Source organism: Balearica regulorum, chromosome 1 (genome assembly GCF_011004875.1).
Source record: "Balearica regulorum gibbericeps isolate bBalReg1 chromosome 1, bBalReg1.pri, whole genome shotgun sequence".
Taxonomy (NCBI): domain Eukaryota; kingdom Metazoa; phylum Chordata; class Aves; order Gruiformes; family Gruidae; genus Balearica; species Balearica regulorum.
This window is the reverse complement of record NC_046184.1, coordinates 131,547,042-131,569,222: the sequence shown is the minus strand read 5'-3', so window position 1 is coordinate 131,569,222 and position 22,181 is coordinate 131,547,042. Positions and strand designations below refer to the sequence as shown.

Genomic DNA, 22,181 nt, shown 5'->3' with positions numbered 1-22,181 from the left:
AGGCATCACTCAAGGGCTTGGTCCCCTTTTTAAGGTATCACCCTGATCATACTAGCAAGTATGACCAAATAGTCTCTTAACGAAGCCGCGTGATTTAAAGAGCTTAAATGGTAAAAAAGGTATGGCATTGAGATTAGGAAGGGTTTTCCAGGACAATTTAGTTTTATTTCATTTTCATTCGCCGTAATAGCAATTCAGATTCTCAAGACAAAGGCTAACAGAGGTGGTCAAACTTCAGGAACTGTTGTCGTAGCAAATTCATCAGTAAGGAAGCCCAGGCCTACAAGCTGATCCTGCAAAGTGCTTATTACCTCCTTCAAGGTGCTACAAATCCAATTGATTTCTCCAATGATAACCAAAACCACTTAGCAGCTTACAGGCACAGGGCAAAAATTGCCAGTAGAAATGCACCTGGGTGGTGGTGCACCGTGAAAATGAAAAGATGTTGCTAGGTCCCCTTATGGACTGGTAATTGTGATGTCTACAGGAGAAAGATATGTACAGAAGGGACCAGGCTAAGCATCACCAGAAATAAAATAATGATTGATAAAAAAAGCAGCAATAAAAATCAGCTACTAAAAGTCCAAAAAAGCTGTGACATTTGAAACAACGGGACATCTTTGTTGTTCTGAGTGATGAAGGCTCTGTAAGGAGGCACTCATTGATGCAATATGAAATGCACCTGCTGAGAGTTAATTGCATGATTGGGGTTTCTCAACCAGGATGTGTCTCTGAAAGCAAAGTTTCCAGCTAGGAGAAAATGTATATGGTGGTGAGTGCTCTTGCCGCAGAGACTCCCTACAGTCAGTGCTTGGTAGCCCACCACAGAGATAACTGGGGGGGGGGGGGGGGGGGGAAATGCCTCACAGGTGTGTGCAGCTAAAGTACAAGAGGTAAGAACACAATGGCTGGTATTGCACTGTGTAAACTGGATTAAACACTGTCAAATTATTATAAAGCTAAATCACAGAATTCCTGGATTGTTTCAAAAGTGACTTATGAGCGTGGGGGCCACAGCCTTCAGGTTGGATTGTGAGCTAACCCACCGCAAGCACTACGGCTCTGAAAAATTCAAACCCTCTCATGTCTCACGTAGGGCAGAAAAAGCAGGGCGACCAAAGGCATTTTGCACTTCTCAGAGCCTTGCGGCAGGCTCCCGTGGCAGTCCTATTCACTCCGGTGGAAGCTTCACCTCAGCAGCAAAGGAGGACCTTTGGTGTCGCATCTCGCAGCCTTCTAAAGCCTCGGTCAGTAGCTTGGACTATAACATTTTGTAACAATCTTAATGGCCTGGGTCTCCACCTCACCCATAGCATCAAGGGTTTGAAGTTGCTGCACAACGGGTATTGGAAGTAATTAGAAATGTGATTTGTTATTCAGGGTGGACAGGAAGTTGGAAATCTAACAAAACAAAGCTTCTCACCAAAACTGCCTGATTTACTTTTAAAATTTTGATTCTTTCTCAGGAAATTGAAAATCATTTTTATGGTAGGGTAAAGACTCTTCCAGCCGAATCCCTTCAGCAATCTTATTGTAGTCCCTCAAACAGTGCAATAAAAGCCTTTGTAGGAGTGGGCTATCACCCTCAAGATCATGCTGTTTCATGCCATAAGAACTCTAAAATGCATAGCTGTGCTATATGATTAAATGATGAACAATGATTTTCAAGTAAGTTGTTTTACTACATGAAAGAGATTCTGGAGGAAGGCACTTGCCTCAGATTTCTTTTACCCTGGCACTTCATTTGGTGCTAACTCTCCAATCAAATATTGAAGCTTTCATCAAAATTATGGACAAAACTTTCTCACAAATCTGAATGCTGCCACTTAATACACCCCTCCCTGATAAGCTAGCATTTTCTCCAGAGACACATACCCGGTGATAAGCAGCACTGCTTGGTATCTGCATGGTTTTCACATACTGAGAAGGGTTAAGGAAAAATACTTGTATTTTTTAAATAAAATTTTTTAAGCAAGAGATTCTGAATTTTTATTTTGCAGGAAATGGTAGAGTTGCAGGGGCAAAGGCTGCAAAAAGTGAGATATCTGGCACGCTGCTGATTCCTAAGGAGTCCACAAGTCCATGCCCTCACTAATGGCATTTCTAAAGTGCCATTGGTCTTTCTTGCCTACTGACATTTGTGGAGTTGATGGCTTTTTCCTTTTAAAACAAAAAGAAAAAAAAAAGAAAAAAAAAGAAAAAAAAAGAAAAAAAGATGTGGAACTGAATGATAAAAAGCATATATTAAAAAGATATTAAGTTGATAAATGACTCACATAAGCATCAGTTAATCAGTGAAGACTGAACATGTAGCCTAATAGTGGTTATTCATACTCAAAAGTTAAGATACAGGTACCAAATTTTCTTTCCCCTATACTTAAGGGGAGGTAGATTAGTTCAGAGATGTACTGATATGTACAAAAGATGAATCAGCATTACTGTGTTACTTTTGTAACCACACATAATTTTGCAGATATCAGATGGTCAGGGGAAAATTGTTCTAAATAGTAGTTTTCAGGTAACACAATATAAGGCAGGCTGTACAGTATGTTAATTCATCTGCACTGATGAACACATAAACACTAGCCCTTAGCTTCCATGCTGCCTGATTTTTCAGTTCCTACCAGACTTTAACATTGTCTGAACATTTTGATTTTATTATGCTTCAGAACTCACATATCCTCCAGGGTGCCAGCTCTGCCATTCATTTTTCATTGCAAATACTCTCCATCTCTCATGCAACTTTAACGTTTGAGGGGAAAGGTCTAAGCATTAGGTGTTAACTGGTTAGACTTCCAAAAGCCATGTGTTCAAACCTTGGTGAGGCAGACTTTGTCTTTCATTTGTCCCTGAAGAAAATGTGCATTTCGTGCTGGTTTTACAAAGGACTATGTCAAAAAAATGTTTTATAAAACAAAGTCCGATCATGTGTGTCCTGAAGGTAATTGAATTTTGGTGCCGTTTGTACATACGTAATTTGGGATTAAAGCTACATATATTTATATTATGACTGTTTATGAATTTCAAATTCCATGGCAGTGAAACTAGAAGCAAATAGCATCTTGGCGTACTGCAAACACAACCTTTCTTCCTTCAGTGAAGCAAAAGGGGAAAATGACAAGAGAATTATTAGGTTGGATAATTACGGAAGAAAAAGGCGAGTTTGCTTGATTTGTTGTTTGAGAGTTGGCATGGGCTGAGGCTGCTGAAGTTTATTTAAAATGCAATGAGCTTTTGTACCTTAGAGTATGCCAAGAGTCAAACCAGTCCAACATTTTCTGACGGAACATTTCTCCACTGGGAAAGGTTTATGCTTTGAAAGTGTAACTTTTTATGGAAACATCTTGCTTTCAGCAATTCTCCTGATGCAACATGGAACATTGAGCATGACTGATCTGGGCAGTTTCTTATCAACCCCCGTGCTGGCTCCCCGGGAACCTGCCAAGAGGCTGGTGCAGCTCTTTGACGGGGGCTTCCAAGGGCCGACAGCTTCAGGTCTGCCAGACTTGGAAACTCAAACTCCTGCTCAACACTCCTAACATCCAGAAGCTGCTGGAGACAGTTAGGTTGGTTTAACCCCAGCTGTTCCTGCATCGTCGTGGTCCAGCTGAGGGCAGGGCCCAGCTCTCCAATATAACATAAAATTGGCGTGTCCTAACTGGTTCCACAGCCTCCGCCTCATCTCAGTCTCCTGCTGCATTGATCTCCACCTTCATTCAGGTGTGTGATGCCAAACACTTTAATGCTGCCCTTCAAGATTCATTTTGACAACTCCAAGCCATAAAAATTATACTGTACTCCTGATCTCCCCCAGACTCAAAGACTGCATATAAGAAATTAAAAAAAAAAAAAAATCTAAATAAATTTCCTATTAATTTCATTTCCTTCTTGGCAATTTGACCATGAGGGTTCACTTCTTTCCATTTTTCTCTGCCACTGCAAGGCTCTTTGTAAACATCCCACAATGAATGAGTCAGAAGCCAAGGCCCATGCAGATGCTAAGCAATACTCACATATGTAATACTAATAAAACCCTGTCCAGTCCAAAGTGATTTCTAGTACACACTAAGACACAATTCACGACAAAACTTTGAGATGGAGGGAGGGATGAGGAAATGGCAACTCAGTTATCCTGGGTAGAATAATTAGCAGACTTACAATAGGAGCTGCTTGGCTACTGACACAGAGCAAGGACTTTTTTTTTTATGCAATAGGCTTCCTGAGCCACCTCAGGACAGTATTTTGAAAGCATTTAGCTGGTTAAACATGCAAAACCCCTAGGAGTTAGGCACTTAACGTTTTTTTTGGGGAAGCGATGAGCCTATCTGCGGCTTTACAGTTCTTGAAGTATTTTAGAAGTCTGCCCTCTAGTTTCCCTGAAGAGTTACTGTCACGACGCAGTATTGACATATATGTTTTGGCTGTGATTTATCTCACTGTAACAATTATTTTCCCTTCTTTTCCACCAAAAAAAAAACCCAAAGCCCCCCAAATCCTACCAACAACCCAATCAACAGTGTAAAGAAATTAGATTCATCCTTAAGCATTTGGGCAACGTTCTGTATTAGAGTCATGATACAGAGTTGGTAAAACCACAATTCCAAACTAATGTTTTTGGGAAAAAAAGAAAAAAAAAATAGAAAAAGAAAGAAAAGAAAAAGAAAAAAAAGGCAAAAAAAAAAAAGGCCTTTATTAATGACAAAGCCAGCAGGCACAAGCAGAGAAATGACTGTCAGAAGAGAGTCTTTGGCATTTTAGCACTTCGCATGGCTGAAGGAGCCGCAGGACACATTGTTCCTTTACGTTACTATCGAGAAGAGGGTGGGGGAAGTAAAAAAGCACATTTCTGTGGTAGCCAGGGAAACCCAGAAGGACAGCAGCACGGCCTACCTGCTTCTGCTATCACAGCGCAAGAGGGGAAACAGCGGTTTAACGTTCGCAAATCCCCTTTGTACAGAGGGAGATGGTGCCCCGATGCCTTTGCCGGTAAAGACAAAAAGCTCCTTGGCACTTAAAACCCAAGAAACCCTTGCCCGGCGCGGTGCCTTCTCCCTCCTGCCGTGCCGTGCCCGGGGCCGTGCCGGGGCCGGGCCTGGGGCCGGGCCGTGCCAGGCTGTGCCCGGGGCCGTGCCGGGGCCGGGCCTGGGGCCGGGCCGGGCCGTGCCGTGCCCGGGGCCGTGCCAGGCTGTGCCGGGGCCGGGCCTGGGGCCGGGCCGTGCCGTGCCCGGGGCCGTGCCGGGGGCGGCCGGTGGCGCCTCCCCGCCGCCCGCCGGAGCCAGCACCGTCCGCAGCGCCCGCACCCGCCGGCCCCGGCAACCGGGGGAGGGGGCACCGTCCTGCAGCCGCCCCTCAAGCTGCCGCCCGCTGAGCTCACCGCTTCAAAACCAAACGGCAAAGTTACGTAGGGAACCGTCCCGCTTCGCTTCAGCAGCCGCCTAGAGCTAAACCCTAGCGAGGGCTTTGCCAGGACCTCGGGTTCGTTTGAAAGTCTCGGCAAAGTGACGTAGCTCTGCCGTAATTTCAGCTCTTTCAGGATTTTTCAGGGATTTCACCGGCACTCGGGCAGTTTGAAACTCAGCGAGGCAAACCTCACTGCTCTGTGCTGCTGTGTGCTGCTCTTCAACTAAAAGAGCAGGTGTGCCCGGGGATCCCAGCCGGCCGGGGCGATGCCGAGCGGCCCTCGCTGAGGTGTGAAGGCGGTGAGGTGGTTTCTCCTCAACCATGAGGCTGGTGGGGAGTCGCGTGGCTCACCGCTTCAGTACGGCTGGGTTGCGGGAACGAGGACGGGGAGCGTGGGGCTGATGGGGTTGGGACAAGTCAAGTACTGCTGGTCCTGAAGCAGTATCTACCCCTAAACTCTCTCAGATTGATTTCTTTGCTTTTAATGCATTAGCAGCAAGCTCTGTGATTTTGGAGACACTGAGAAGGGGGTCCTCTCCAAGCAAGAAAATAGACATCTTGGCTCTCTCTATTTGGGCGGCAATATCCAGTTTGTACATCGTGAATTCTGCCTTTTCTGCCACCTTACCCAGGCTGTACTGCAAATAGCCCACGTTTGACTCTCTGTGCCAGTTACAGTTTCTAAAAATGCTGCTTTCTCCTGGTCATATGGTTGTTCTCAACAGAATTCATAATGCGTGAGTGGGTGTTGTCCATATAAATATAGTGTACATCTGATATGCCTACAGATAACATCATAGCACGATTGAACCATGATTAATCGTGGTACTATTCATCCACCTGTTTTCTTTCAGTGTAACTCTGGCGTGTGCTGTAAAAGGAGAGTGCCTGAGACAACGGTCACATCCCTGCAAATATAGTTACAGAAGAGATGGAAGTTGGCTATGGTTTTATTCTCAAAATATTCAAATCAAGACTGACATCTCTGTGCACTTTGCAAATACTTTTTCTGAAATGCTTAGCACTTCATATGAAGCAAAATATGTTGAAAAAATAGAGCAAACAGGAGGAAAAGGAAGGGTGGTAGGAAAGTGATTGCTAACTGTCAAAACCCAGCATAGTCTTTCCCTAACCCACATTCTCTGCAACCTTTTCTGAATATTTAACACTTGTCCTGAATTTCATGGCCTCCTTGCCATGGAAAAGCGAGAGGTCTTAATCAGCTCAGGAAATTTGACATCCATCTTGTACATAACCCAGAGGATCTCTTCAGAGATGGATAAGCATGAAGGCAAGACATCATACTCAGGCTGCTAATTTAACTTGACACATAACTGACTGTATCAGAAAACTTTGTATTCTGACATCAGGTCCATGCAAGATATGCTTAATTCGTCACGTTATCTTGCTTCTTCAAAGCTACTGCAGGTAGCGTGGTAATTGTCTCTTCTTTGGAAAGCTTATTGTCCAGTCATTTAATATTTGATACACACAGGTACAGTACACGTGAAGATCTTTCACATCAGTAACCAGTCTATATATGTTGGGTTTATAGGGTTTTGTCATTTATTAGAGCTTCAAATGTAAGCCCATTTCTTCCCATGGAATAAATAGATTTCTTCAAAACATAAATGAAGGCATTACAGCATGTTGTCTGTACAAGACTAGACTGTTAATACTTGATTTTGCACTATGTGACAGCCAAGCATTTAGAAATGAGGTATTAGGATTGAGTGGAAGATATATGGGAGAACTAAACTTTCCCATGACACCCTGTTTCACAACACAAAACTGATTTTTGACTAAACAAACTGGGAAAAAAAAAAAAAAAGGTATGTTTTCCACAGAGAAACAGAAGGAAAAGGTGAGAGGAATCACCTGCTGTTAAAAACCATGCATCCAAGGCCACTTAGTTTTTGGTTTTGAATTTGCACCAACATGGTCTACAGTTTCTGTGGAAAAGATTTCTTTTGCTCAGCTCTGCAGAAAGGCTCTTCCCAGAACATACAGGTTCCTGTCGGAGCACTTGCACAGCTGTATCAGTACGAGCCCTGGATCTGATTGCAGAAGGATGCAGAGGCCCGTTCACTCTTAATGATGAACAATATGCAATTTGCATATTCAGTTTTGGAGAGGGATTTTGAGGAGCACTGAGGCGATTTAGGAGCATAGTTCCCACTGAGTGCCAATGGGATTGTGCTCCTTAGTACTGAGGGAACAGTGTCCCAGCAATTTAAATGCCTAAATGGGACTTAGGTGCTTAACTCCAAAGCTGTCATCCTCAAAACCATGGTCCAACTGCACTGTAACCTCAAACTGTGCTCGTGCCCATCTACAAATACCTGAGTTTGGATAAACCTGCTCAGCTGAGTACCTGAGAGACACGTAACCCCGAGCAGCACCCAGAAACTTGTTGCGTTTCCACAAAGACCTTCCTCCTCAGCACCTACCTAATTGCATCAGGCTTTGTACAAAAACACAGCACCCGCTGCCCTGGCTTCTTTTAAAGCACAGCTGGAGGAAACTGTTGCTACACAAATTAGCCTTTTGAGAAGGTACACAGCAATCCACAGGCTAAGGCGTGCGGAAGCAGGTTTCCCTACTGCCAACTGAGCTCCACATTGCTAAGCTACCGTTAGGCTCACTTGTCTACAGCTTAATTTTAATTCATTTCTGCACAGCAGCCTAGCTTTAGCAAAGGGTCCCTCCTGCCAAGGTAGTCTGCAGTCTCCAGGGAGGCAAGAAACGTGGGTTTTAATCCTTTTGAGGAGAAGAAGGAATTGACCTGCTTTATTCACGCATCCTGGCTGGGTATGTGTGATAATCGCTGAGCCAAGGCAGAAGGGAGGGGCCACCAGCATGTTCCTTCTCTTGCATGTTTTCAATTGTCCTTGTTTTTAAAAAAAAGTACTCAGAGGAGAATCTGAAGGAGATGGTTCACACTGTAAATCCAGTGTGAGGGGAAATGGCTCCTGGATACTCCTACTCAGGACATTGTTGAAGCCCCAGAGCAGACAATCTGATTGATTTCAATTTTTTCTATTAGCTGTATCTAAACAGCTCTCCACATAAGCTTGACAATGCTGCTTGTAGAAGTGGCTCAAGGTTTCTTAACAGTGTATGCAGCGCCACCTTCTTGAGATGCCAGAAGAGCAGGTTTCTGCAAGGAAGAAGGTCTCTGAATAGACCTGTGTGATCAGAGACACTGGAGATTATGGGTGAGACAGGGGTCTCCACCTCCCTTTCTTCTCTCTGTAACCTTGTATGTCTTCTTACAGCCAGTTTCCTCTTGGGAGGGACTAGGACTTGTCCCTGAGCAATGCTAATGTACCTTGGCAGGGGAAGACAATGCTAGACTTCATCTACCCCTTGGGACACAGCAATCAAGTAGAAGGTGGTGCCATAGGCTCTGGGCCATCTATTCGCCACTCCTGTCTGCCTGTCCCCCGGGTCTGGGGCACTTCAGCTGCCCTCTTTAATGGTGAAGCCAGCCAGCCAGTAGGTGTTTAACAGAAGGTGGAGTCCAGGCAGTTCTATGCCCTGGTAGATCACACAAGAGGATCACCTCCATGGTAATGAGAGACTTTGGGAGACGTGGAGCTTGTAGTGCCTCTCTGAGGCAAATGAGTACACAGCGGTGCAATGCGTTGTTCTGCCATCTTCCATGGCTACCAGAAACAGCTACCTACATCATTCTGCCCAAAATTACCTGATCCCTGTGCTGTTCATAAAATCCCAGACACTGGTGAGGGAAGGAACGCTCCATTGGCTCAAGGCACTCTAATGCCATTGCACGTGATTTTCATGCCACGGGCTTGCCTTGACAGAAATGGTTAGATGCCAAACCCTCTGCAGGCAGTGTCCCAAGGAGTTTCCTTCACTGAAGAATGGTCAATCTTCAGCTCAAAGATGAGGTCTTTAGCCTCAGGTCAGCACAAGCTTCTCTGGGAGCCATTCTCCAGTCACCTCTATGGTGTCTATTAAAGTAAGGCATTGAAGAAGTTGGAGCTAATTGCTCTATTTCTCATCCTGCCTTAGGGAAACAGATTAATTTCAACCAAACTGCAAATAACTTCGCACTTGGACACGTGACCAAGTTGCCCCATGACCCAGCAAGCTACTGCTTGTCAGCTGAGCTGTGGTGTTTGGCCAGGTTCAACCTCTTATTCTCTGCACATGTGAAGCAGAACATGAACATTTTCCCTGAGGTTTCTACTGGTTTCTCAAAAGACTTTGAAGCATGCACATGATCAACAGTGATGCAGGTGTTGTCTGCTAATACGTTACACTGTGGTAACTTGACAAACACTTAGCTGCTCCTTAAATTAGCAGAACTCATTTGCCCCAGAAGTAGTATAATAGCAAATCTATTCCATGCCAGACTTAAGAAGAAAAATAAGAAAAGCATATAAAGAGTGGAAAGGACTGCAATACTACATCATTGCCTAATTTGATACTTCTTGAATGAAGGGCTTAAACTGGAAAAAAAAGGTACATGTGAGATATAGCTATCTGAATTCCCTTTACTTTCCGCAAAATGGACTGAAAAACTGAAAATATGCCTCTTGTCTTCACAGCAAGCTCTTCTTGTCTTGAGAACTAAAAGGGAGAAAGATTACAATTTTTCCAGAATAAATACTTCTATTCAAAGCCTGAAGAGACAGATCAATTCAACTATTATCAGACAAAACCAGAAAACCAAGGAAATTGAGAAATTAAAAAGTAAAGGGTCTGAGATCCTTAATTAATTGCAGCAGAGGACATACTCTATCCTGGCCTTTGACAATCTTTGGGAAGGATACTGCACTCAAGAACAGCATGATTTGCAAACACAGAAACAACACAGAACATATTCTGCCTCTTTCAGCTGAAATGTTTGGTTTCAAGTCTTCAGATTTGTATTTTCTTCCATTTCAGTACACACTTTGTGTTGGTTTCATCTCATATAAAGGCAGCACCTTTCAAAGCCTTGAAATAACACCATCTAGTTATTGCCATCATCCTTCCCTCGGAACAGGAGCGCTTTGGCTTTGGGGGAATTTTTTTGTTCTTTGATGTTACCTCCGTAAAAGCAATTTTGCCAGTCCTGCTCTCTCCTTGTGCGCATCAGTGTTGCTGCTATGGCCACCGTTAAAGTGCACTAACGCGGCAGCGGACATGGGCTGGTTAGCCTGCTACTCCCGTGGTTCATTTGCTGGGAAGCAGGGCAAGTACGGCCATCGCCCTCTTCTTCCCTAAGTGCAATCACGGCCACAACTATTGTTTGCTCCGAGATTACGTTCCTGTACCATGAAAGGCTCTGCAAGGCTGTGCAGGAGTAACAGCAATTTTAAGATGAGGTTCGCTCCAAGGCAACAAACAGGAACAAAGACCCAGGAGAGTTAAAAGCTGAAGGACTAGATTTTTTTTTTTTATCAGTTGAGTAACTGAATTATTAAATTAAAAGGCAATACTACAGCAACTTTAGCAAAAAGTGGAGGACTAAGTTCTGAACACCAAGACTGAGGGTTTTATTCTGCTTTTATTGAATCCATGTCTGTACATGGAGCTCAGCCATTTGCGGTCAGAAACAAATACAGCCATACTAATATAACCACTAAATGGAGGGAGACAAAACCAGACTTTAGACTTGTTCCCAAGTTCAAGTAAAGGTTAGTTCAGCTGAGTTTCTTTTCAACTAGCCACAACCTGCAGCAAATCAAATGTGAAAAATAAAGCATGACCAACACTGAGAGTAAAACCAATACATATTCCCGTAGGAAATGCTTATTTATGCTGTGTGCTTTGTTTTCTTAGTGCATGGAAATACAGTGTATTTGAGACTGCTGCTGCAAGTCAAAGGGGAACTAGGAGGTTAAAATGGCAGCAGATAGGGACAGCAAAATCCAATAACATCTGCAGCATAACATTTCCTCAGTAGTGTTGCCGACTGGGCAACAGATGTTGGGATCACTGTAATGGCGAGCTCTGCTTATAGACAATGTTCTACCTATATATGGTGAGCTCTACCATTATATGATGTTATTTATTCTCAGAAGGATTTGCAAACAAGTGTGAAAGAGAGGTAGCCTTGGCACCAAAAAGAGCTACGTGTTTTAAAACAAGGCACTCAAGGAGCAATTTGGTGGCTGAAGCAGGCGGAAGCCTAAGTACAGAGTTGGGCTCGTGACACTCGTAGATGGCCTGCTCCCAGGCAGGGGTCACAAGGCTCTTGTAATATCAAGCCGTCTCTGCAAGAGATGGCAAAGTACGGTGACGCAGTAATTTATGTGGTTTTTGAGAACAAGGCTGTGAAAACATAATTAGGTAGTCTTTTATCAAATGAAACGAATAAAAACTATAAAACAAAATGATGAGGCACTAAATTTAGAAGAAAATTCATTTGATTATCACATCAGAGCAGTGAAATTTCAGATCATGCTGTCAGCTTAATTGGCTACAATTTATGTAGATTTGATAAAACAATCTGAGCTGTTAATAACGTAGGAAGTTGCACTTCATGTATGCAAAAGCAGTTAGCCTTTTTACTCTGATGTAGGCACTTGAAAACCTTTGTGCTGAATACATTTTGAACTGCGTAAGGTTAGAGAGACTGGAATTGCTTATTATTTTGGGTTCCTGATGATGCCTGTCATTACAGTGTCTGAGCGCTCCAGGCATACCTGACACTGGCGGGACAGTTCCCAGGTACAAACAGCATCACCCTCATCTCACTGATAACTCTCTAACAGTGGTCAGTATGATCTCTTTCCTGCTCTCCAAACAGTTTCTAATACCCACAGTTCCCTGGTTACGATTAGTTCTGCATGGATTTATATGCGTGTGCCTCGGGGTGAGCGTCAATTAAGTTGTAGGGCCCTCTCTAAATACCAGGATCTGTTCACACAGCAAATACCTGAAGTTTTAGGGATTCCTGATATCTTGTTCTGAGATTTCCAAGAGGAATACATGCCACTGGTACTTATCGTTCAATGCTGCAGTTCATTCATACTACCTCTTAATGCATATAGCAGAGAGGAGCAAGAAAAAGCCTGCTGACTGTATCCCATCTTCACGCTTCACTGATGCCTCCACACTTGGTATCTTCAGGAGGCCTCCTGTCTTTCTGAGCTTTATTTGAGGGCTGTCACCCCAGAAATTGCATCTAACTCAGGGAATTGACTGAAAAGTTTAGTTCTTACAAAAATCTGTCATGAACAGCACTGAGGGAAACATAGGGGTTTCTATATAAGAGTCTGGCAATAAAAGCTCAGGACCAAGCAATCAACAGGATTTGATCACAGGAAGTGATCACAGGGAAGCAGTTTTTAAATAGCAGTGACTTTTTTTTTTTTTTAAGAGAATTTTCAGCTTCCAAACAAAATACTTGGAATTTTCTCCCAGAAACTGACGGTTCTCACTCAAGAATGGAGCACAGATTTGCGGGACCACATTGCTAGAGTGGGAAGTATTTCATTACTTTAAGGGCATTATTGTTTCAAAGCAAGAGGCTCAATGAAGAAATTTCTTCTGTCTGTGTGTAGAGGCCTGTTTGTCTCAATGTGTCTGCAAATTCTCTTGAGTATGGTGAAGGTAGAGGAGTAAATGACATGCTCATGTTCTAAAAATTAGTAGAGAGTTCTTTGAGTTAATACTTTGTGCTTGTCTCTTCCAGTAATAAAAATGCTCTGCTTGATGACATAGTTTGGAAATAAAAGACCTTTTTTTTTCCTGCATATTTTACGTTTTGAAAAAATACAAGTATCCATTCTTGTAGTTTGTTTTGGACCAAAATGGTTTCTGATTTTTCAGTGTTTGTTTTGAAGTTATTAGTCAGTTTTCAAACTAAAAAACCACAATCTTTTCCTAACTAGTTTATGTAGAAGCATTTGTTATTCATAAGAATACGCCCTGTTCTTTACTCAGTAAAATTGACCTCTAACACATACCTTCAGAGACTCTGCTTTCTTAGGCGTTTAGAAAGCAGAGTCTCTCCAGTCTGCTTTCCTCCTCACTTCCACCGTTCATCAAGAGAATGAGAAGAAAACCTGTCCTCGACTTGCAAAGGCCTGAGGAATGACATGCCGGGGGCTTACCACAGCATTGCATCGATGCTGAAGAAGAGACTCCCAGTTCATGACGGACAGCTGCAGGCCATGTTAAAGACAATGAACTAAATTTTTACTTCTGAACACAGAAACTCTGGGAAACAAAACATGAATAACTTTTCTTTTGCTCAAGGAGATAACATGATTCCAAATGTTCCTCTGATATTAAATTATGTCCTGGAGATTCCAGTTTTCTCTTTGAAAATAAATTTCTAGTTCTTCTTTTTTAAAGTCTGAAAGCATGACATAAGTAGACTCAAAAAAACCTGGAAGGCAAACCAAAAGAACCTTAAATGTGCTGTTAAAAAAAATCCTAAAACCCCCTCAACTACCTAGTTTCTTAGGACAATTTTACAAACAGAAGTGACCTGCCAAAATTGATGGCTGGCCATGAAATCCCCAAGCGCTGCTAATATGGGAGTTCTGAACCAAAGACAGCAGGATGGTAGGAAAACAAGGATAGAAAACCACAAGAAGGACTTTGAAATTAGCACAGGCCAGTGAGTGGGTCCAGGGATGGCCCATCACTGGGCACCACTGACAAGAGCCTGGCTCTGTCCTCTGTGCACCCTCTCTTCAGGTCCATTGATGAGATGACCCCAAGCCGCCTCTGTCAGAAGGGTCCCGCAGAAATTCTTGCAGCATGTCCTCCTCCTTCACCCCATTGCTCATATTCCAGCTAAGGAGCTCAGATCTCCTGACCTACCTTGGCATCCTCTGGATGCAAGATTCCTCTCTCTCACACAAGGGCTGGCTACGTGGGCTTAATCAAATGAACACACTTTCTCAAAACTGGGGCTGTTCCAAGAGCTCACAGCATGTCAGAGTTCCTCTATTAGCAAAGCACTGGGTGTGTTTCTGGAGAGAATGGCAGTAACTTTGCTTGTAGCTGGACAGCAGTTCACCTGTATCCCTCCGGTCCATGTGAGCACAGGAATAGGAGACAATCATTGAACTGTGTGTCCGAGCAGTGACACTGGGAGAGGTAGATGGCTACTGCTAACTGAGATGCAGCTTAAGAGCAATATATAGCATGAAACTGTAATTAAAATCCACAGTACTCAGTGGACAAAGTTATAATGTGTATTTTTAGCCCAGGGTGTAAGGCCCTGATAACAAGTGAATGTCGCAAACACCCGTCCTGACATGGACAGGGATGGGCTGATGATGACCAGGGAGTGTTGACCAAGAACGGAGCCTGTGCCTGTGACAGATCACCACTCGCTTGGTCAGCCCTGAAGGGGGGAGACCCCCAGGACCCCCACAACCCACTGACTCATTTCTAGAACATTCCTGAACATTCCTGAGCACATACTGCACCTGGTCAGTGATGACAGACCCCCGCCTATGGGGTGGGCACGTCGAGTTATAAAAAGGAGAAACATAAGTTTTTGGCGTGCGCCCACCACCTGAAGACTACAACTATGAGCAGAGAACATTGCTGGATCCAAGGGTGGTGATATCTTTTCTCTCTCTCTCTATTCTTTCTCTCTTTCTTTTCCTCTCTATCACTCTCTTTGTCTGTAACTTAATTTTTGGCACATTAGGGTAATATCGTCACATGTTTTGCTAAACCTTTACCTTTCATAGTTCTGCTAAGTTTTGAGCATTGTTATGACCTTTGCCAAGCCTCTATCTTTTGTAGTTCCACTGAGTTTTAAGTTAATTTATGATTGGTTTGAACCTCTGAAGTAATTGTCATGACTTCTGATTACCGTGCAGAGAATTAAAAAGTTAACCTCACCCTTCACCCCCTGAGTGGGACGGGACACAGGGTAATTGACATTTTTTTGTAAATAATTAATAGCCACACCAAGGAACATCTTGTAAGTATGGATATAAGAAGAGTTCTATTCCCTAAGGGGCTTCTTTCTTTTTTTTTTCTTTTTTTTTTTTCTCCTTTCTCTTTCTTACTTCCCCAAGTGATGCCAATCTCAGGCTGCTCTGCTGACAAGATTCCTCATTTTATGCAGGGCAGGATTCCCAATATGTTATAGAGGAGGTAATGCTGCAAGTAATGCAAAGGCTAAGCTGTCCTGGGAAGCTTTTGCTAGCTGTTTATCCTTCCACCCTCAAAATACAACTCCTTTGCTTCTGTCACCTGACAACAGAACTACCTTCTGCAATTAAACCACCCTCCCCAGTAGAGTTCCAGGTGCAGACAACAGTTTATCTACAAGCATCAGCTGCATGGTTTCTCACACCTCGAGAAACCATCTCATCGCCATTGCAACAGGGACCCTGACAAGCCCTTTCTCCAAACGCGACCAGTGCACAGTGCCAGGAGTGCTGCCCGTATGTCCACAACAGCCCTTTTTGCAACTTCGAGGCAGTAAATTCCCCTTTTTGCCTTTTGAGAAGTTCCTTCAGTAAGTATGAAAGTCTCCTTCAAGAGGAAAAGACTTGACCACCGTAGCTGAAGGTTTAGGTGCTTTAAAACCGAAGTCCAGCATTCGGGCTCCGCGGCCCTTCATGATGCATTGCAAAAAGCCTTGTTACACAAACACCCGCACTTCAGGACGCGAAATGTGGAGGGGTACAGAATGACAAATGAACATCAGTTGCAGCAGTAACTGGCTGAAATGAATTATATAGATTCTCAGCTGAAATGCCAGTTTGTGCTAAGGTCCATTTTCAGGTACAATCACCATCCTAGTTATCGCATGAGATATCACAACAACCAGCAATAAATAGCAGACTCCATTTGTCACAAATTAAATGCTTCCTACCATTCCTTATTCAATAGGACATATATTTAGCTCATCAGCGTGTGCTATTTTGTTATTATTTTATTTTGCATGTTTTGCTCCTGTGCATGCAGAAATGTGCACGTGCAAGGGGAGCAGCAAGAAAAAAAATTGCAGATGAGGAAAAGGAAAATGAATCACAACTCCTGTTGTATATTAAAACTAGCTGCATCAAACATCATCTACAGGTCTGCGGAAGAAAAAAATTCTTTATGACAAAGAAGAATATGCTAATTAGTTAATTATAGATGATAGACCAACAGCAGGGGATGACTACAGGAATATCTGAACTGATAAGCACTTTATGACCTTCAGTGGATCCAGCCTCATGACATCTCACTAATTATATCCCTCCCACAAACTGTTAGACTCACAGCTACGATCGTAGCAAGTCTATTCATGTTTCCTAATTTGGTGAAAGAGCAAGACCAAAGATATTTAACAGAAGTTACTCTGAAGTGTAAATTATGTAGGAATGGGTTTGTAAATAATCAACCAACCTACTGTTTTGCAGGTTCCTTATTTTTGCTGATGAGTTTGCACTCTGTAAAATGGAGCAAGAAAACATGGATCAAAATTAAACCAAAACTGATCATGTTGACTTGCAATTTACTGAAACTATCTAATGAAAAATTACAATACTAGGAGGAAGTGTTAGAAATAATTGTTGTAGTTGTAAATTTTTTTGTATTTTTGACATATTTATGTATATTTTTTTATCTTTTTATGATATCATGTTATAGGATCACAGCATAATGGATTATCATCTGGAGAATTTGGAGTTCTTTTACCAGTTATTCTACCAGGGTATTTCCTACAGAGTACCACAAGAAATATATAAATACTAACAAAGGTAAATCCCTCGACAGTGAATATCTGAAGAGTTTATTGTACTAATGTGACAGAGAATTAATTTTCAAACTGCAAAAAACAAAGAACACCCTCATTTATCAGTACACACTCTGCACAGGCATATTCTATTGACCAGTCAGTTTACCGTTCTTTAGAGAGCATCACATCCAAAGGATGATCGGTAACCCCTTCTTGGAGATGAAGCAAAGTATTAGGCAGATGTGAGAGTAGATTTCTTGCAAATAAAGATAATCTTCACTGCCTTGGCATGGTCAGTCATGAAACATTTCACTGACTATATCACATTTTATACAAGGCTGCAGGTCATACCTAAAACAAATGAACTGATGAATGTCCTCTATAGGGGACAATCCTTAGATTTAGTACCATTCAAGGCTGCTGGATATGGCAATTGATGTACATCTCGATTTTACGTAGAATTTATTCACATGCTTACTTCTGCACTGCAACCAAACCTAAACTCCTAGTCTCCAGTGAGTACTGTGTCTGCAACTCTCCTAGCAACTACGTTTCAGATATGATCTATGACTGTACTGTCCAAAATCTAGAAATCTGTGTCACTGTCAGAACATGATAACCAATACAACATCAAAAGAAGGATGGAGACAGAAATTACTTCATAATGACCTCATAGGTTTCAAGATGTCCTTTACTTTGCTGACCTTTCTGTAGAAATCTTTTCTTCAGAGTGAATCTCTGTGCACACCCTAAATGTTTCTGTCAGACTCTCAGAAAGCTAATTATTAAAAAACTGTTTTAAATGTTGAAAATAGCAATCATGTAAGAATAAATACAGGGCTAAATTTATGTCTAAATATCTCTTACAGAGAAAATCCTGTTTAAAGCCTTACATTAAAAATTCATATTTCTCTGGGCACTGCTTTAATGCAATGACTACAATGTTACATTTTACAAAATGTTAATTTTCCTTTTCCTGTTTTCTGAAGAGAAAGACTCCATTGTTTTTTTTTAATAACAGGAACATTATGACACAGCAGGGCAACAGCAAGAAAAAAATAACACTTTTTCCTTCTAAATGGCATATTTATGCTGTATGTTAGAATAAGTTAATGTTGCAGTGTGTTGCAGGACAATTCACTCAGATTATACACCATTTCTTTCAACACTCCTGGTCCATAGCGCTTCTGCGTTCCCAGAACCATTTTGCACTGCTTTCTGTTTTCTTCTGTTCTTCATTTATGTTTCGGTGCAGTAAATTCCAGATGATGTTCTTCTACTCAGCTTAGTTCCTCTGCCTCTCTTCGTGACAAAAAGGACTTGTGTCAGTAGGCACAACTGGCAATTCAGATGACTATTGTGTGACACAACTCTCTCTTTCTTACAGTAGCCAGGGTGGTTTTGTATTGAAAATTCTCTGTACAGCTGAATTTTCATTGTAACTGTCTGATGCATCTTTATTGACTCATGCCTTTCAAAGAATATCAGACCATAATTTCATGGACAGAAATGATCATTAATTTCTTTAAGGCTCAGAATGTAGAACAATGGAGGCTTATAGGCTTTGTTTGAAATCAGATGGAAATGATTCTGAAATCCATGTTGAAGTGCTGAATATTTCCTTTTAAATAAAATAATCATAGAATCATAGAATAGTTTTGGTTGGAAGGGACCTTTAAAGGTCATCTAGTTCCAACCCCCCTGCAATGAGCAGGGACACCCTCCACTAGACAAGGTTGCCCAAAGCCCCATCCATCCTGGCCTTCAACACTGCCAGGGAGGGGGAAGCCACAGCTTCTCTGGGCAACCTGTTCCAGTGCCTCACCACCCTCACAGTGAAGAATTTTTTCCTAATATCTAATCTAAATCTCCTCTCTTTCAGCTTAAACCCATTACCCCTTGTCCTGTTACTCCATGGCCTTGTAAACAGTCCCTCTCCAGCTTTCCTGTAGGCCCCTTCAGGTACTGGAAGGCTTCTATAAGGTCTCCCTGGAGCCTTCTCTTCTCCAGGCTGAACAACCCCAAATCTCTCAGCCTGTCCTCCTCATAGGAGAGGTGCTCCAACCCACTGATCAATTTTGTGGCCCTTGTCTGGACCTGCTCCAAGTCTATGTCTTTCTTGTACCGGGGCCCCCAGAGCTGGACGCAGTACTCCAGGTGGGGTCTCACAAGAGTGGAGTAGAGGGGCAGGATCACCTCCCTCGACCTGCTGGTCACACCTCTTTTGATGCAGCCCAGGACACGGTTGGCTTTCTGGGCTACGAGTGCACACTGCCAGCTCATGTCCAGGTTTTCATCCACCCCAAGTCCTTCTCTGCAGGGCTACTCTCAATCCCTTCATCCCCCAGCCAGTATTGATACCGGGGTTTGCCCCAACACCGGTGCAGGACCTTGCATTTGGCATTGTTGAACCTCATGAAGTTCATTTCTCAAACTTGTCCAGGTCTCTCTGATTGACATCCCATCCCTCAGGTGTGTCAGCCGCACCACTCAGCTTGGTGTCATCTGCAAACTTGCTGAGGGTGCACTTGATCCCACTATGTCACCGTCAACGATGTTAAACATTACTGGTGCCGGCATGGACCCCCAAGGGACCCCACTCATCACTGATCTCCGTCTGGACATTAAGCAAAATAAGATCAAGTATGAGCTATGGTGCTAGTCATAGACCAGTGGCTCAACCCATAGGTGTCTGGTGCTGTCTGCAGTGCCTGAGGGTCCCTGCCTGGTCTCCAGCTGCCGCTCCAGAGGAGCACAGATCTCTCCAAGGTCCCGTATCATATATCCGAGCTCCGCACAGACATATAGCAAGTCCTTGGTTGCCACAAGTGGCTTTGGGTACATTTGTGTGATCAAATACATGAAGCCATTAGCATGTCAGTTTTGAATTATAGAAATAAAATAATATCAAATATCTAATGTTCCAAAGGAGCTTTTTAAAAATACTGACCTACTTCTCCATCACTGCAATAAATTTATTTCATTGTAATACATTTATTCGTAGTTAGTGTGTACAAGTCCTATATTCCATAAAACCGGAACCTGTGCTTGTGAAGCAAGAAGTTGGTATTTTTAAGATGGCTTCAATATTCCTAGTAGCTGAACACACTTTTTGTTAGGCTGGTTCATGGGTGCTATATATTATTTGCTATAGCCTCGTACATGCTCCATGTTTGAAATAACAGAGAATTCCAAGGATTATGAACTTTTCTTCTCACATTTTGTCTTTGAAATATGGGGTGTGATCACGGGTCCTTTGAAGCAATTGGAAAGCCATCTTTTGACACAAAGAGGTTTCTGTATCAGCCTGCTTCTCCCAGAGCCATGCTAAGAACCTCTCTTTTACTCACCTGTTTGTTCCAGCTACTGTTCAGCTTTGGGGACAAATTTCAGCTCGCTCTTTATGTTCTGAATCTCTGACAAGTTGACAGCAGGACCTGGTAGTTTCTTAGCTCCTGGGAGATGTTTCTTGTCTTTCTCCTCCTCTGTTGAAGCAGGAACACTCTGCAAAACAGGAGACCAGTGACCTTACTGCCACAATAGCAATCTCTCGAGTATGAGCGTACAGTCAGCTACCTGGGAAATTGGAAAGGATGTTTTTATACTAAATGCAATCCCAATGGAAATTTGGGGGGAGGAACAGGAAGAGATAGGTTATTTTGTTGGTTGTTGTCAAAGATGACTAAAAAAATTCTGGAAAAAATTAGAAGGTGCTCAGTGCAGAGGAATGTGGATCTTTTGGTAAATGAGCAAGAATTTACATTAGCGAAAAATTAACTGAGTGGAACATTAAAGCATTAAAGGCAACTCCCAGGTCCTTCATATTTTAGGGATAAAAAGCAGAAGAACCATTTTTATAGTCTAATTTCTTTCAGACTTATAGTAGCGGGCCAGTTGGGGAGAAAAACCATCATGCACTTGTGCAGCTCTGGAGAAGAGCTGTGATAGTAGGTTATGGTCCTTAAAAGCTCCACCCAAACTCAGTTCAAGTTGCTGTTTAATTTCTCTTAACCTCAGTTGTAAGACCAGAAGGGTTTTTGTCATTTTATGCTTGAATTAGGATAGTGCCTGCCAGCTGTTTTGCTGACACTGTAAAAATTCAGGCTAAATAACAGCACTTACTTACACAATAGCAAGCATCTCAACTAATTTCCCGATGGACCAAAGTATTTCAGTCCTTGGTACTTCCTCAGCTGTACTACTGCTATGTATTTTAGACAATTTCTATTCCATACTGAGTAACATTTTGAAGGAGTAGTTTTCCAATAGGGACTTTAAGGTTCATCCAGCCTGTTCTGTATTTTATAAAGCTGGCATAGAGGGGGAATCATGTAGGTTTAGAGAAGAAGTAATATTCTACCGTAAATAATTTCACAATGAAATTATTTTTTCTTGTTTGATTACTCTGTGAATATCCTCTTGGGGTGGCCTCTTTGGAGTTAATTCAGTATTCAGATTCATTAGCCTTTTTGGAAAGGTGTATTGACCTTGAACAGTCAATTCTTAATATTTGACTTCATTTTTAAAATCAAAACATTATCTGTCAAATATTATTGGCCAGTAAACCCTCCTTTTTTCTGTTGACTAATGAATCACATGCTAATGAGGAAGTAGACTTTTTGCAATGTCAAGTAGCAAATAAACAAGGAATTTTAGAAAACTGACATTTTCTCCCTATCTGATCTTTAAGCCATTGTTTCCTTTGACAGTTTTCTCGCACAGCTAGCTAATCTGAATAATCAGGAATAAACTATCATCCCCCAATCTCCCATAGCAGATACTGTGTTAAAAATACTGTTTCAAGTCACCTACAATACCATTCCTTCTCATAGTACAAACGGTGCAAATTTTGACCATGTTTTGGAGACTTTGTGCTCCATAAATTGATGTCAGCCTTCCCTTCTAATCTCAGGTGCGTGCTATTTACTGCTGCACCCCTCCCTATGTCACCCACTGCGTGTGCAATGCATAGCTGAAACCAGACCTTGGCATTCAGCCTTACTGAAGGAGGTCTGAAGAGTAAAACTTAGATGTACAACAAGAGTTAACAAATATCTGCATGGAAATGCTCTAACTGAAGAGTTATTTTCTGAAATTCCCACCCTCTATTTCTTTT

At 42.5% G+C, this 22,181-nt stretch overlaps 1 protein-coding gene across 6 annotated transcripts in view; it reads right to left on the bottom strand.

The window, feature by feature from the left end:
• Positions 1–22,181, bottom strand: part of SMPX (small muscle protein X-linked) — a 42,284-nt gene that overhangs the window by 9,211 nt on the left and 10,892 nt on the right. For 3 of the 6 annotated variants that reach the window (XM_075775319.1, XM_075775284.1, XM_075775323.1), the window contains exon 4: positions 20,416–20,569. In XM_075775319.1, coding sequence (XP_075631434.1) covers positions 20,429–20,569 — 141 coding nt within the window. In that variant the 3' untranslated portion in view covers positions 20,416–20,428. Of the gene's footprint in view, positions 1–1,985; positions 2,161–5,650; positions 10,000–17,100; positions 18,368–20,415; positions 20,570–22,181 lie in introns of those variants that run through there. The other 3 variants (XM_075775310.1, XM_075775301.1, XM_075775291.1) reach the window with 3 other exon arrangements.